The 14506-nt window shown below is 41.4% G+C and overlaps 1 protein-coding gene across 1 annotated transcript; it reads left to right on the top strand.

Moving 5' to 3' along the window:
- Nucleotides 1–1480: 1480 nt before the first annotated feature.
- On the top strand, nt 1481–7244 carry LOC137483344 (uncharacterized PE-PGRS family protein PE_PGRS46-like). Its single transcript, XM_068206334.1, has 2 exons — nt 1481–1511; nt 4804–7244. Exons 1-2 carry the CDS (start codon nt 1481–1483, stop codon nt 7242–7244), a joined length of 2472 nt encoding a protein of 823 aa, XP_068062435.1.
- The last annotated feature ends 7262 nt before the right edge of the window (nt 7245–14506 follow it).

Raw genomic sequence — 14506 nt, 5'->3', positions numbered from 1 at the left:
CATCAGCGTTTTAATTGGCACTGCTGCTTGCTGTTTGGAGAAGGATGTCCACGGCTCTGAGAAATCAGTGCAGACCTTTCTGCTCAGCTCAGTGGGTTTTGGATTAGATCCCTTGCCCAGCTGGATCAGAGGGCAGGAGCAGCAGGGAGGAGCTGCTGGGCACGGGGGAGGTGGTGCCAGGCAGAGCTGCAGCGCTCACCACGGAGCACGGGCACAGGCCCTGCCTGGGAGGGAATCTCCGTGGAGGGAGCTAAAAAGAAAATTGGGTTTTATGTTTTTGGCCAAGAAAGCTACTTTGAATACATTTGATTAAACAGAATATTTCATTTTACTGTTTTAATAATAAATCATACACACTGAATAAATGCAATATTTGTAATACCATTAAAATGTAATTTCTTTTGTACTGTGAGTGAATTACATGACAGGTGTAACATACTTTTTCTTTCTTCTTGGTAGAGTTTTAGCATATAATTATTTTCCAATTATCTGACTGTTTCTTGAGCATTTTAATCCTTTTTGGAAATGACACTAAGGAGTTTCATTTCAATGCGAGCAAGGGCTTTAAATACCACAAAGGATGTGGGCTTAGTTCTACAATTCTTACAGTTTTCATTGGTAAATAGTCCAAAATGCTCAAAACACACCAAGTGATTATTGTCAGTTGTTATAAATTCAGGATGGCACAGTGCAGCCTGATGTTAATTTTCTTTTCATCAAGACAGGGATGCTGGTTTGTGTTTGGTGAGACTATAAGCTCATGGTCCTGCTCTGGGTTGTGTTCTGGACTTTAGAAATAGTGAAGATGTTGTGTATTTCAAAAAGAATAAAACTTTCCTTCCTGGAAAGGCAGTCACAAATTTTGGTGTGCAGCTTATAATGATGCTTTTTTCCTGTTCTGCATCTTGGAATCACTTCAGTCAATACAGAGCAAAACAAAGAGGAATATTCAAACAGGTGATTTTATTTCCATCATTACTGTGGGGCTGCAGTTTGAAAGTGTTTGTTTGGGGTTTTAATTTTGCTAGTTTTTTGAGAATTCCTCTAAACTTCTGAAATGGAACTGATTGTGATGAGTAAGCCTTTTCTCTTGACTGGCACAAACCCCGTCTATGACCACAGTGGTATTACAATGTTTTGGTTACCAGCTCCTTGTTGATCTGTTGTGTGGAGGCAAGAAAAGTCCAAAAGTTAAAAATTGGAAGCATAAAATGGAAATTACATTGGGAAAAAGAATGTCCTGACACTGGAAATTTTATAGTGATCTGCTTTCTGCTTTTCTGCTTTCTGAACAGCCCAGTATCCACAGCTTTGTTACATTACAGTGAGCAGCTCTTTGTTTTCCAGGGTGAATTTCTTACCCCAGAGCAGTCTGATTCTTTCTTTTGCCTAAAATGAATGTGACCTGATGGCATTTTCAACGTCTGCCACCCCTGTGGTGTTGCCTTTAGCCACTAATGCTGCATCAGTCCCACGGGGCATGGGTGCAGCAGTGGCTGATGGCCTGGAGGGTAGATGGTGTGGGCAGGGGACATAAAGGGTGTGGAAGTGACAGGTGACAACTGCAGGTTTTCATGTTCTCTCTCAACTCTGCATCCACCGAAATCCAAGGAACTTGAAGTTTTTATCAGTGAAGTGCTACTGGATATGAGGCTTGCCATTAGACCTTTAGCAGTTATAAATGACAATATATGACAGTAAAATACTCTTTTCCTGTTATAGGTAGCATGACTGAAAAGAGTCAATGCTATTTTCTTACAGCTCAGAATTTTGTAGTGGTGAGGTTTGTGATAAAGTTGTTTAATTAATATATTATTTTCAAAGCTTATTAAATTTAATTCTCTAATGGGATGGTTGAAGAAGGAGCTGCCTCCCACCTAATAGCTTTTACATCTATTTTAATTTGATTCCTAATATTCTTTGTGCTTGTAAAGCTTGTCCTCATTTTTATATTTTGGTGTTTGTAATCTGTTTGAGAAAATATAGAAAAATAACAACCATGTATTTTTGTGGTTTTCAGTTTGTTTATCAATGTAACCATGAAATTAGCAGATTGCATTTATTAAAGTAAAATAGGCCTTTGCAAATTCCTTATATAAGCGAAACAGAATTCTATGCAGCTTTCATTTGTAATGTTATGAAAATTATACATTTACAAACTATAAAAGTTATAGTCACAACAAGAATGGTAAGCTACAGAGCAAGGACAGCCCAGACAATAGAACTATATTGAAACAGTAATTATATTCCTAAAGATATCAAAGCAACTTTTGGAAAGAATGAAGCTTCTTCATCTCTAGATAAACTTCAAAATAAAATTGTCATGGTTTTCAACTTTTTCAGTACCTATTCTTTTCTTTATATCTATCATTGTAAAATTTTTGTTTTTGTTATATTGTCATGGTCATTTGTGTTTTCATTTTAATCCTGGAGAAAGATATTTCTAGTAGCAACTTAGTATTTCTTAGGAATTTCTTAGAAAGGAGTTAAATATTATTTTATAAAATTTTCAGTGGGTGTCAAAGTACAACTATTGAGCACCATAAGGAAGAAGTAACTATTTATTTATTTATTGTTCCTTTGGAAATACTTTGGAGAACATCTTTTCTTCGTTCAAGGGCAGTCATTACTAGAATAAATAAGGATCCTTTATTCTGTCAAATGAAAAATGAAAACATTTTATGGGATTGACACTGTCACTACAGCAACACTGCTTAAATAATTAGTTGTCCTTACTCAGATATGGGATCATTGACTTGGTGGATATCAAGCTGACAAGTCATCCTGTTAAATTTCAGTTTGCTAGTTCCTATTAAAATTACTTTGATCATTCGCTCACAATTGATATATGCATATGGAGTTCCTGATATCAGTTACACAGTTGGAATATATTTTATTGTTATTTCTGATTTCTTTTATTGTAATTCACATACTAAATTGTACCTCAGAACTTACTATCTATTTATGAATAACAGTGTTCTGAGTTTTCATTTCATTTTTCAGAGATCTTGTTGCTCTATACAGGCAATAAAAACCAGATACTCTTGAAAATCTGTTCCTTTTTTTGTTTCACAGAAGAAGATACCGAGTGCAGATTGTTTAAACCCTGGACAGCCACTGCACCAAGTGGGTTTTTGGTGCCTGTGGGACCTGATGTGTGCTCACCCAAGAAAGGCTTCTCAGCAGAGACTGGTGCCTCACTCAGCAGGCAGAGGTACAATGCCCTGGGGGTGGAGGAACAAATCAAGTTTAATGCATCCGGAGACCTTAAAGAACTTTTGATTTATATAAGGCTGGCACTTGCATATGGAGAGATCAGCTTTGGTGGTCTTGGGTTATGATTGCAGACATATTCTTGCCATACTCTCTTGTATGTATCAGATGATGCACATAGGCTGTACTTCCATAGAAGCAAATTTTCACTTAGATTTTTGACTTGAGGTTTTGAGTTCTGGATGCAATATTGCTCCAAAAGACAGTCTACTGAACTTTCAAAGTAGGTAGGAACCCTATTGTTTCTCAGCCTCACTCCCTTCATAGCTCAGCGCAGCACTTACATTCATACATCCTGTAGAAATAATTTCCTTTAAAATAAAATCTTGAAAAAGTTTGAAGAGCAGGGGATAAGTCATACTTTTGCTAAAGAGGTATCTTGTAAATTTCTAAATCTCATTTTAGCTGCTCCTTGCAGCAACCTGAGGTTGTTGGTTGGTCCTGACAGGAGATTCTGGGAAAGAGCATCTATAGGAAAGAAACAAATGGGTGCACAAAGTATCACTGTGCTGACAATGAGATCAAACCCACACTGCTGACTGTAAGGCCTGAAAGAGGATGAGACTAAAGAGGATGCAGAACCAAACGACTTCCCATTCAATGTTATTTTTAACAAAAAATGAGTTAATATTAAAAAAAAAAATAGAAAAGTAATTTTTCCTTGCTGTTCTCCCTATTGTGTCTTCACAAATGTGCGTGATGAGCTGTGAGCTACAGGTGCATGAGGACAAGTTTCCCAAAAGGCTGCTATTTTTTGGTGCATTCAGTTTACTTCTGCTGCATTTGTCTCTGTGATCCTCTGCTAGAAGTTCAGTCCTAGGAACAAATCTGGCTGCTTGGACTAACAATTTTTATGGATGTTCCTGGTATTCAGCTGCCAATCAGAAGCATGCAGATGCAAATTGGATGGTTAGATACACAAGTACTTTGATTTGTCTGTAAACTCCTCTTGAGCCTGTGAAGTCTCAGTAAGGACTTTTGTAGGTGGAATTTTCACTTTTTAAAAGGACCCTGAACCTTCAAAACACCTTCACTTAATGGTTGCTTGGGTCAGTTTATTTATGCTTACTTTCTAGATGATGAAAATCCTACAAGCCTGAAGCTCAGCCTGAAAACATATTGCTGAGGCTAAAAATACTTGCAAAATAATGTAACAGATAAAGCTCTGAAAAAACAGATTTTATTTGACAGTCTTGATTTTTTTTTCAATGACCTCACAAAAAACATTAAATGGGAATAGCCTGGGGAAGAGGCACTAAATCAATAGCTACCAGTAAATTTGTGAAATCAATTTTTTGCTTTTCACATACACAAGAATTGATGCAGTCAATGCTGTGTAACTCCCATTAATTGCCCAGGGCGACAGAAGATTTATCAATTGCTTATTGACTTCTATGAAGCCATAGGGGGAAAATGGAAATAGCTGCAAAGTTAACTGAGTAATAGAGAAGACATCCTTCCCCAGCTGATGTGTAAATAGAGGCACAGCAGATTGTCTCCACAATACATTTGATATCAACATTTCTGCAGCCAGGAGCAGGAACAGCATTACTGTAGGGGCAAGACTGCAGAGGTGTGTGCGGAATAATGCCTGTCCCAGCTGTGACACCCTGCAAAGGCGTGTCACAGGGGGTACAGAGGGTGTCACAGGGGGTACAGAGGGTGTCACAGGGGGTACAGAGGGTACAGAAGGTGTCACAGGGGGTACAGAGGGTGTCACAGGGAGTACAAGGGGTGACACAGGGGGTACAAGGGGTGACACATGGGGTACAGACAGTACAGAAGGTGGCACAGGGGGTACAGAGGGTGTCACAGGGGGTACAAGGGGTGACACAGGGGGTACAGAGGGTGTCACAGGGGGTACAGAGGGTACAGAAGGTGTCACTGGGGGTACAGAGGGTGTCACAGGGGGTACAAAGGGTGTCACAGGGGGTACAGAGGGTGTCACAGGGGGTACAGAGAGTACAGAAGGTGTCACAGGGGGTACAGAGGGTACAGAGGGTGTCACAGGGCGTACAAAGGGTGTCACAGGGGGTACAGAGGGTACAAAGGGTGTCACAGGGGGTACAGAAGGTGTCACAGGGGGTACAGAGGGTACAAAGGGTGTCACAGGGGGTACAGAGGGTACAGAAGGTGTCACAGGGGGTACAAGGAGTTACACAGGGGGTACAGAGGGTATAAAGGGTGTCACAGGGGGTACAGAGGGTACAGAAGGTGTCACAGGGGGTACAGAGGGTGTCACAGGGAGTACAAGGGGTGACACAGGGGGTACAAGGGGTGACACATGGGGTACAGACAGTACAGAAGGTGTCACAGGGGGTACAGAGGGTGTCACAGGGGGTACAAGGGGTGACACAGGGGGTACAGAGGGTGTCACAGGGGGTACAGAGGGTACAGAAGGTGTCACAGGGGGTACAGAGGGTACAGAGGGTATCACAGGGGGTACAAGGGGTGACACATGGGGTACAGACAGTACAGAAGGTGTCACAGGGGGTACAGAGGGTACAAAGGGTGTCACAGGGAGTACAAGGGGTGTCACAGGGGGTACAGAGGGTACAAAAGGTGTCACAGGGAGTACAAGGAGTTACACAGGGGGTACAGAGGGTATAAAGGGTGTCACAGGGGGTACAGAGGGTACAGAAGGTGTCACAGGGGGTACAGAGGGCATCACAGGAGGTACAGAAGTTACAAAGGGTGTCACAAGGGGTACAGAGGGTGTCACAGGAAGTACAGAAGGTACAAAGGGTGTCACAGAGGATACAAGGGGTGACACAGGGGGTACAGAGGGTGTCACAGGGGGTACAAAGGGTACAGAGGGTGTCACAGGGGGTACAAAGGGTACAGAGGGTGTCACAGGAGGTACAGAAGGTACAAAGGGTATCATAGGGGGTACAGAGGGTGTCACAGGGGGTACAGAGGGTGTCACAGGGGGTACAAAGGGTGTCACAGAGGGTGTCACAGGAGGTACAGAAGGTACAAAGGGTATCATAGGGGGTACAGAGGGTGTCACAGGGGGTACAAAGGGTGTCACAGAGGGTGTCACAGGGGGTACAGAAGGTACAAAGGGTATCATAGGGGGTACAGAGGGTGTCACAGGGGGTACAGAGGGTGTCACAGGGGGTACAAAGGGTACAGAGGGTGTCACAGGAGGTACAGAAGGTACAAAGGGTATCATAGGGGGTACAGAAGATACAAAGGGTATCATAGGGGGTACAGAGGGTGTCACAGAGGGTACAAAGGGTGTCACAGAGGGTGTCACAGGAGGTACAGAAGGTACAAAGGGTATCATAGAGGGTACAGAGGGTGTCACAGGGGGTACAGAGGGTACAGAGGGTGTCACAGAGGGTACAAAGGGTACAGAGGGTGTCACAGGGGGTAAAGAAGGTACAAAGGGTATCATAGGGGGTACAGAGGGTGTCACAGGGGGTACAGAGGGTGTCACAGAGGGTACAAAGGGTACAGAGGGTGTCACAGGGGGTACAGAAGTTACAAAGGGTATCATAGGGGGTACAGAGGGTGTCACAGGAGGTACAAAGGGTACAGAGGGTGTCACAGGAGGCACAGAAGGTACAAAGGGTATCATAGGAGGTACAGAGGGTGTCACAGGGGGTACAGAGGGTACAGATGGTGTCACAGAGGGTACAAAGGGTACAGAGGGTGTCACAGAGGGTACAAAGGGTACAGAGGGTGTCACAGGGGGTACAGAAGTTACAAAGGGTATCATAGGGGGTACAGAGGGTGTCACAGAGGGTGTCACAGAAGGTGCTGAGGTCCTGGCACAGGGTGCCCAGAGAAGCTGTGGCTGCCCCTGGATCCCTGTAAGTGCTCAAGGCCAGGTTGGGTGGGGCTTGGAGCAGCCTGGCAGAGTGGAAGGTGTCTCTGGCCGTGGCAGCGGGTGGAACTGGCCAAGCTTTAACATCTCTTCCAACACAAAGCAGTTTTTGATTTTACGATGTGTTACTATGTGGTAGTCACTCAGTTTTTACACACTGTTGGTCCACAGGAATTCCTGTTAAATTTAGTAGGGTGACTTGTGAAGAAGTTACTCTTCCCCAGAACTAAAGGCATCTAGTCCTCACTTTGAGCATTTTTATGGTGGCCACAGGCTTCAATTTCTCGGTTATAAATAACATATTTCACATTCAACGGCTAAAAAATCAGCTACTGCTTTTAATGTGCCCTCTTAAGTCTTCTTACTTCCCCTGGGTATGAGGTGTGGGAGAGCTCATTAAATTTCCAAGTCAGAAAAGAGAAAACAGTAAATAAAAATAAATATATAAATTAAAAATACGCCATCTGTGGTATAAACAGGGCACTCTGAAATGTTAGTTAAAATTTCCATAAATGTGACACATGATAAAAAGAGCAGTAGCACAAAGCAAAAGAAGAAAAAAACTTTTAAGGCTAATAAACTTAGCAGTGTAAAGTGACACCTGACACTTCAAAGTGAAAAAATGGAGAGTTATTTATGTGTTTTATCATTTAACAGAAACAAATTAATAGGTTTTTTTTTCAATAATAAATTACTTGCAAATCTAGCATACCTATATAACCTACAGCAGAGCCAAGGGTGGGAGGAAGTTTTGGCATAAGCTGTTTTTTATTTTTTTTTTTTCTAAATACTGTTAAAAAAACCTTCTTAGTCCTTCAGTGTCAAACTAATCTTCTTCCTTTTATCTTTAACTCCCTTCTTACTCCTCTTTGAGGAAGTAAATCCATTTAATGCCTTTAGCATGAATGCAGACTAGCATCCTGGAAAATAAGTCCATCCTGGTCTTTCTTTCCATCTTTCTTCCCTGTTTTCTAGCACAGAAGCTAAATTTCAACAAATTGAAAATAATCCCCTATAACAAGATTTTAATGGGAATAAATTTCAGCTTCTGCATAAAGGTAAGATCACAAATGTACAAGATGATTGGACAATATATTCAAGGAAGTTAAATAGATTATTTGTAGGTGATGTTTATGATAAGAGAGCAAAGTGGTTTTCAGCAGTTGAAGGCATTAGGTTAGCAGTCACAGCACAAAGTCAAATATAAATTTTACAAACCAAACGGCTGGTAAAGATGCAACTTCTATTTAAAAGGGAGATTGGGATTCAGGATTAAAAATCAGTAACATGATGCATTATCAGCAGGCTCAAGAGTGTCTTGCCTCTAAACCTCATAAGCAGAAACTCCTTAAAACCCTGGATGCTGAAAAGGACGACAGAAATGATGGGGGAGGAGGAGAAAAAGCAGATTTGGCAAGCTACATCTTGATGAGCTATTAGGCTTAAGAGTGAGGAAGCAAAAGAGTTGCAGCTGAAAGCTCTGTCAACCTGCTAAATACTTCAAAAGAAGCAGATAAAAAAAAAATCAGTTATATTTGGAGATCCACAGCTGTGTAAATAGAAGGCCCTTACTGGCTGGGGAATGCAGTCTGGATGTGTTCTTGTGATCTCCAAGGGAGTCCTGAGGTGGGTTCTGAGGTGGTTTTGTGACTGCCCACGCTGGGCTCAGTGTGCCCTTGGCTCCCTGAGCAAGGCAGGGTACAGGGAGTTCACAGCCCTGCCTCTGTCCTTGTGCCCCTGGGTGCCTGGGCTGAGTCCCAGCTCCAGGATGCTGCCAGAGGGAAGGTGTTGGAGCCCCTGTGCATGGCCAGGTGTTCCTGTGCTACCCCTTCCCTCCTGCCAGCAGCGTCCCCCGTCTCCCTTCCCTGCGGGGCTGCTCTCTGACCTCTCAGCTAGATGAGAGAGGGAAAGGGGGAAGTTCAACCAGCTCAGACACTGCCCTGTGGCCCGTGAGCCTGCCTGAGGAGATGAAGTGGGAGGGAAAGGGAACAAGTACCACAGCTGTGAGCTGCTTTTATGGCTTGTGGATGCTGTGAATGTACACGGGTGTGGAAGTGTTAGGAAAGATACGCTTCCACATGTTCAGTGTTTGGAGGATGAGCTGTCCCCCAGCAGAGATCTGGTGTGGGTCACTGAGGGCCTGATGGGAGCAGTCTGTGCTGTTACTTTGATGCAAGACTCTATTTTTGGGATGAATCTGTGTATTGCTGCATATTAAAAACCCTGAGATGTGCCTTGAGCCCCTGACATGAGCAAAGGAAAAGCAGCAAAGAGCACAGGAGGCACAGTGTGTGTCCCCATGGCAGCTGGCCCTCAGAGCTGCTCTCCTGAGCCTGCCTACTGAGCAGTTAAATAATTGTGCAGGAACTGTCCTTGTACTTACTGTCACAGTAACTTTTATGGACTGTTCTGACTTTGAGGAGTCCCTGCTATGGGATGCTAAAAGGCAACTTTTGTTTGGAGGCATAAATATGTGCTAGGTAAAAGTGATGTGCAAAGTTTTGACAGTGTACTGATAGTGCATGAAAAATAAGGGACTTAATGTTGTCCTAGAACTGAGACATTACATTTTAATAGTGAGACTGATTTGCCCAATTGAAAATTTACTGAGAAATGAGACAGAATATCCCTTCCTTCATGTGCCAAAATCAAAACGGGTGTATTTCAAAAGATAGAGGGTAGCTGGGATAGATATTACAGGCTCACTTCAGGAAGAAGTTGGTAAAAGACGGTGGTTGTCAATATGCAGGAGGTCAGACTGGATGATAGTAATGGTCCATTTCAGTTCCTATAAATTGGTGAATTTAATAATTTCAGTAGAAATGCTGCCTCTATATGTCATTTGCCCTGTGACCTCATTCATCTGGAGGTGTTAAGCAGCTGTAAAGTAGATGCAAGATCTACTGACTTTGTCTACTTTCTTCACTAGGACAGTAAAAAGGGGTTGTGTGGAATTAGGATTGAAAGCTTTCTTCAGAGACCTGTCTGCAAGTTTGTGGGGATGGGAGGAGGAAGCCCATCTAGCCTAGATTGTCTTTTATCATATTTCATGTTCTCAGGTCCCACATTGAAAATAATGTATTCTCCACTGGATGTAAAAGAAAAGTCACTTATATATTTTTTTCATTGTTTTTATTCAGAGACAATGTTTTTGACCCAAAGATGAAGCAGATTCTCATCTTCCATGGCCATTTTTCACCTTGAATATTTTCCTGTATTCTTTAAAATATTCATACTTGCATTGAGAAGCCAAATTTTTGAAGGTGATCCTAGGTGAATAGGATTAAACAACACAGGTCAAACTACTTACTTAATCACTGTATATTCTTCATGCAATTGGCAAGAAATTATATTTCATACAGCATTCTTTATAGTCTCAAATTTTAGTATTCTGAGAGGAGAAATATGAAAGGCAAATATCACGACCTTTTGTATCTCAATGACCTGAAGCTGGAGATGGGTTGCAATTTAAATACAGAATTCAATCCTAACTTTAAAGTATCAGTAGGCACTTGTAAAATATGTCTAGGACATTCAGAATGGAAAAGATATAATGTAATATCCTTCCAGGGAGAAGAGCTCTGAAAATTGCCATTTTCCCTTCACACATTAATGCACTTACTGATTAAAATTCATGACTTTGATTAAGAAAAAGTAATAATTTTTCCCAGAAGCAAAGTTGTTTTTCCTTTTAATTGTTTTATTTGCTTCTAGTGCAGGAGGGATAACTCATGTTTTGGTTTTAAGCCAGAAAAAAAACCCTGATTTTTTTATTGTTTTCATATGCAGAAATGTTTCATTTTTTAGAATTATCATTAGTGACACAACTATGAAATTTATACTCAATGTTCTTTAATAGAATGAATTTTGATGGCCAAACATCAGAACTAAATCTAATAATGAGTGTCACTAGGCAAAAAAATCAGACTCAGCTAAGGTGTTCTCCTTCTTTGTCTGAGCATGTGCTCAGCCCCATGGGATTCAGCGAAGAATTGTACCTATAGCACAGAGTGGGAAATCTAAGAAATGACAGACCTGCAAGAATGACCTGCTTCCCCCTGAAATTAAACTAATGAAGACTTTCCTTGAACAGGCTGCATGGGCTGAGGTGTCAGGAGTGCAGTGGAGCACTGGGGCTGGTGCAGGAGCCCCAGATGTTGCCTGTGCTGGCCAAGCTTTGGCCTTGAAATTGTGTGTCAAGGATCCCTGCAGGTCCAGCAGTGGAATATGACAGCTCCGCACCACATTACTTTTCCAAATGAGGGATAAGGTGCTTAAGTCTGACCATTGACTTGAGCTGCCTCATGCTCAGAAATACCTACCCTGAGTATCCTTCCAAGATCCTTAGAAAGTGCTGAGCACCTGCATTTTAAAAATCCTGATTCATTGGAAGTTCTCAGCATAGGGGTTCCAGTTTCTTGTTCATGGCAAAGTGCTGACTGAAGGCAAGATTTTTTTTTATGGGATAGAAAAAGGATGGTCCAGCTGCCCAGCAGAAGTGCAGGGTAGCTGTGGTGGCACAGGCCTGCATTGAATCATCTGAAGTGATGCAGATGATCCAGACGAGCTCAAAAATGTTTCAGCTCCTCACTCAAAGGTGCAGCAGAATTGTGACTGGCAGTCACTGAGCTGGAGTTGCAGTTACTTCTCCTTCCCCTCTGGAGCCAGAGAGGCTCTCTGTGCTCACACAGCTCTGCCCACCAGCAAATCAGGAAACCTTTCGTGATTTTTCTGACTGGAGTGGAGCAAAGGCAAACATCTGGACTCAGCAGGAACACGATGAACAAGGGGAAACCTGCCAGCAGTTTCTAAGATATGTGTGCCTTAAGGAAGAAATCATTGTGTTGAAGGTGTTATAAGCAGCTCTTGCTGTTTGTTTCTCTGACGTTCCACTGTCTTTATAAGATCAGCAAGGGCACTGCACCAACAAAGACATAAGTCAAGTCTGTTTATGCATGAGCTTTCAGTGAGCTTTTTTTTTCTGCTATGTGTATTATTTCTGCTACCTGTGTATCCAGTGTCAGGGAAGTAAAGTTTCTCCAGGTATTTTTGGTAAGATTTTTAGACCTCTTCAATGTCTAGCCTGGATATTAGTATCTTTTTGAATATGCAGACAGAAAATACTGGAGTTAAAAATAGGATCTTGAACAAGGTTTTGTAATTAGTGCTGACCAGCATGCAAATCCCAGGAATAACCGTTAAGTTACAAGTGCAGGATGTGAGACAAGAGGAAGAAGCTTGTTGGTCCTCTTCAAATTCTGGGTTTTGTTGACAAAATTTTTCTCCTCTAAGGCAGTTTGTCTTTAATGTTCTCTAAAAAAATATTTTCTCAGTTTTTATTTCCTTGCAATATTTGATGTTATTTGTAGAGCTCCAGCTGCCAGGTTGGTAGTATTTTGCAAGAACCAGCTTTTCATTTTTTAAAGTGCTATATTTGTTTTTGCTTCTCATTGTTCCAGAGAAGTTGAGAACATGAACCATAACACCAACAAAGAAAACTAAAAAAAAAAGGAAGGGAAATAAAAGAATGAATACCAAAGCCATTAATTTGGAAACGAGATCTTTAGACCTATAACAATTTGCTTATAATTTGGAGGTAGGGTGAGATTTTTTATCCCTCCCAGTTATTGTGTTTCTTTACAGGGAAGAATTATAAATACACTGTATATGGAGCATGAACTGTAGTTGACTTATTAAGAACAGCACAAAGCAGAGTGAAAACCAGTCATGAATTGTAGAAGAAATCATTTGTCTCTATCTCAGTTTACCTTTCTAGTAGCACCCAGGCTCTGAGAAATGTAAGGCCAAGGAAAATGATGGCATAAAGCAGAATATTTAAAAGTTCTGTGTTTTTTCAGAGGTTGGGACTTCCTCCCCTGTTTTCCACAGACCAGCATTTTTCCTCCTGTAAACAGAACAGCTCATATGAAGAAAAATGCTAAGTCTGTAACTCTTTGGCCAAAATTGCTATTGAATTTTATTCAAATGTTAGGCTTTTTTGTCTTTTCCTATTTTTTATCAAGCTTTTTTCACAACATGAGATTCAGTCCCAGGAAAATTTTTTGAGATTTTGTAATTAAAAACAATTATTCTAGAAGCACTGCTTCTTTAAAGAGAGGTTTATCTGTTATGGAAATAAAGGCCAGCATAAATAATACAGTGAAAAAGTAAGATTGAGTCAATTGTTCCTGTGCTTCCTTCCTTAAAATTGAATTATTCATTATTTCCTTTAAAAATGCACAGAAAATAACATTTTTTCCCTGACTTAAGGCTGCCACTGAAGTTGCACATTAAACAAAAATAAATCCATGCCTAGACAGCTTCCATGAATTCTTACTAATTATCATACTTCAAGAGTTACGTGTTTTGTGACTTCTCTAGGTTTATATTTGAAAGCAAAATCAGATGCCATTTCCCAGCTGAAATGCGATTTGTTGTAATTTCTCATAAATTTTTAGATTATTTCTTTTATCATGTTATTTTTTGGATAGGGAGATACTAGAGCTTTGTCATATTTCTGGTTCACTCATGTCTGTATCAACTGATAGGAAATTACCAAGTAAGTGAATTTAAAATTTTATCATCCCAAGGCCCATATCTGGGAGGCTGGTGAAGGAGTAGCTGTGTTACAGAAGGGCTGCTTTGGGTGGGAGGTGGGCAAATGGTCTGTCTGTGAACAGATCCCCTCATTTTTGAAGCTTACCCATAGAAATATGTGGAGGATACAACTCAGGATATAGTAAATATATTTTCTGAATAGAATATTTGCTTCTGAAAGAACCAAACCCTCTGTGACAGTGTTAAATAACTTGTGTAAGATCACTTGGCTTGAGGTCAGCCACAGGTCTGCTAACCCAGAAGCCACAGAGGACTTTCTTTTGTGACCTTTCTTCTGTCTGTGATCTCTACAAATTCTGTCATTTGGCAAAATCTCTCTACAGGCTCCACTTTGCTCTTGTTTCTATCTTGCTGTTCCATGTAGGATGTCATTTTCCATCTGGCTCTGGGGTGTGGAGAGGGAGCCAATATTTAGGGTACACAACACTGACCTCCATGGGGAGCTTCACATAATGGGACTTTCCACTAGTACATTTTCCTGGGAAACCCAGGAAAGGATGGATTGCAGTCATATGTACTTCTGACAAAATATTCTGCATGTGAATTCCATGTTTTCAAGGAAGATGATTTGAGTTCTTCAAAAGGCTTAGAGGAGATGTGAACAGGGCACTGGAATATCCTGTCTTGATGGCATCATTTTCCTTGGCCTGGGTTAGACTCTAGAGATTTTATAGCAGGGAAACCTGAAACTCTTTGAAGACTGAATCATACCAGTGCTTGTAGAAAAGAGGTGACATTTCACATTGGAGGCAGATGGAAGAAATATTTATTTGCCGTGTTGAT

This window comes from Anomalospiza imberbis, chromosome 15, assembly GCF_031753505.1.
Source record: "Anomalospiza imberbis isolate Cuckoo-Finch-1a 21T00152 chromosome 15, ASM3175350v1, whole genome shotgun sequence".
Taxonomy (NCBI): domain Eukaryota; kingdom Metazoa; phylum Chordata; class Aves; order Passeriformes; family Viduidae; genus Anomalospiza; species Anomalospiza imberbis.
This window is presented reverse-complemented; position numbering and strand designations above follow the sequence as displayed.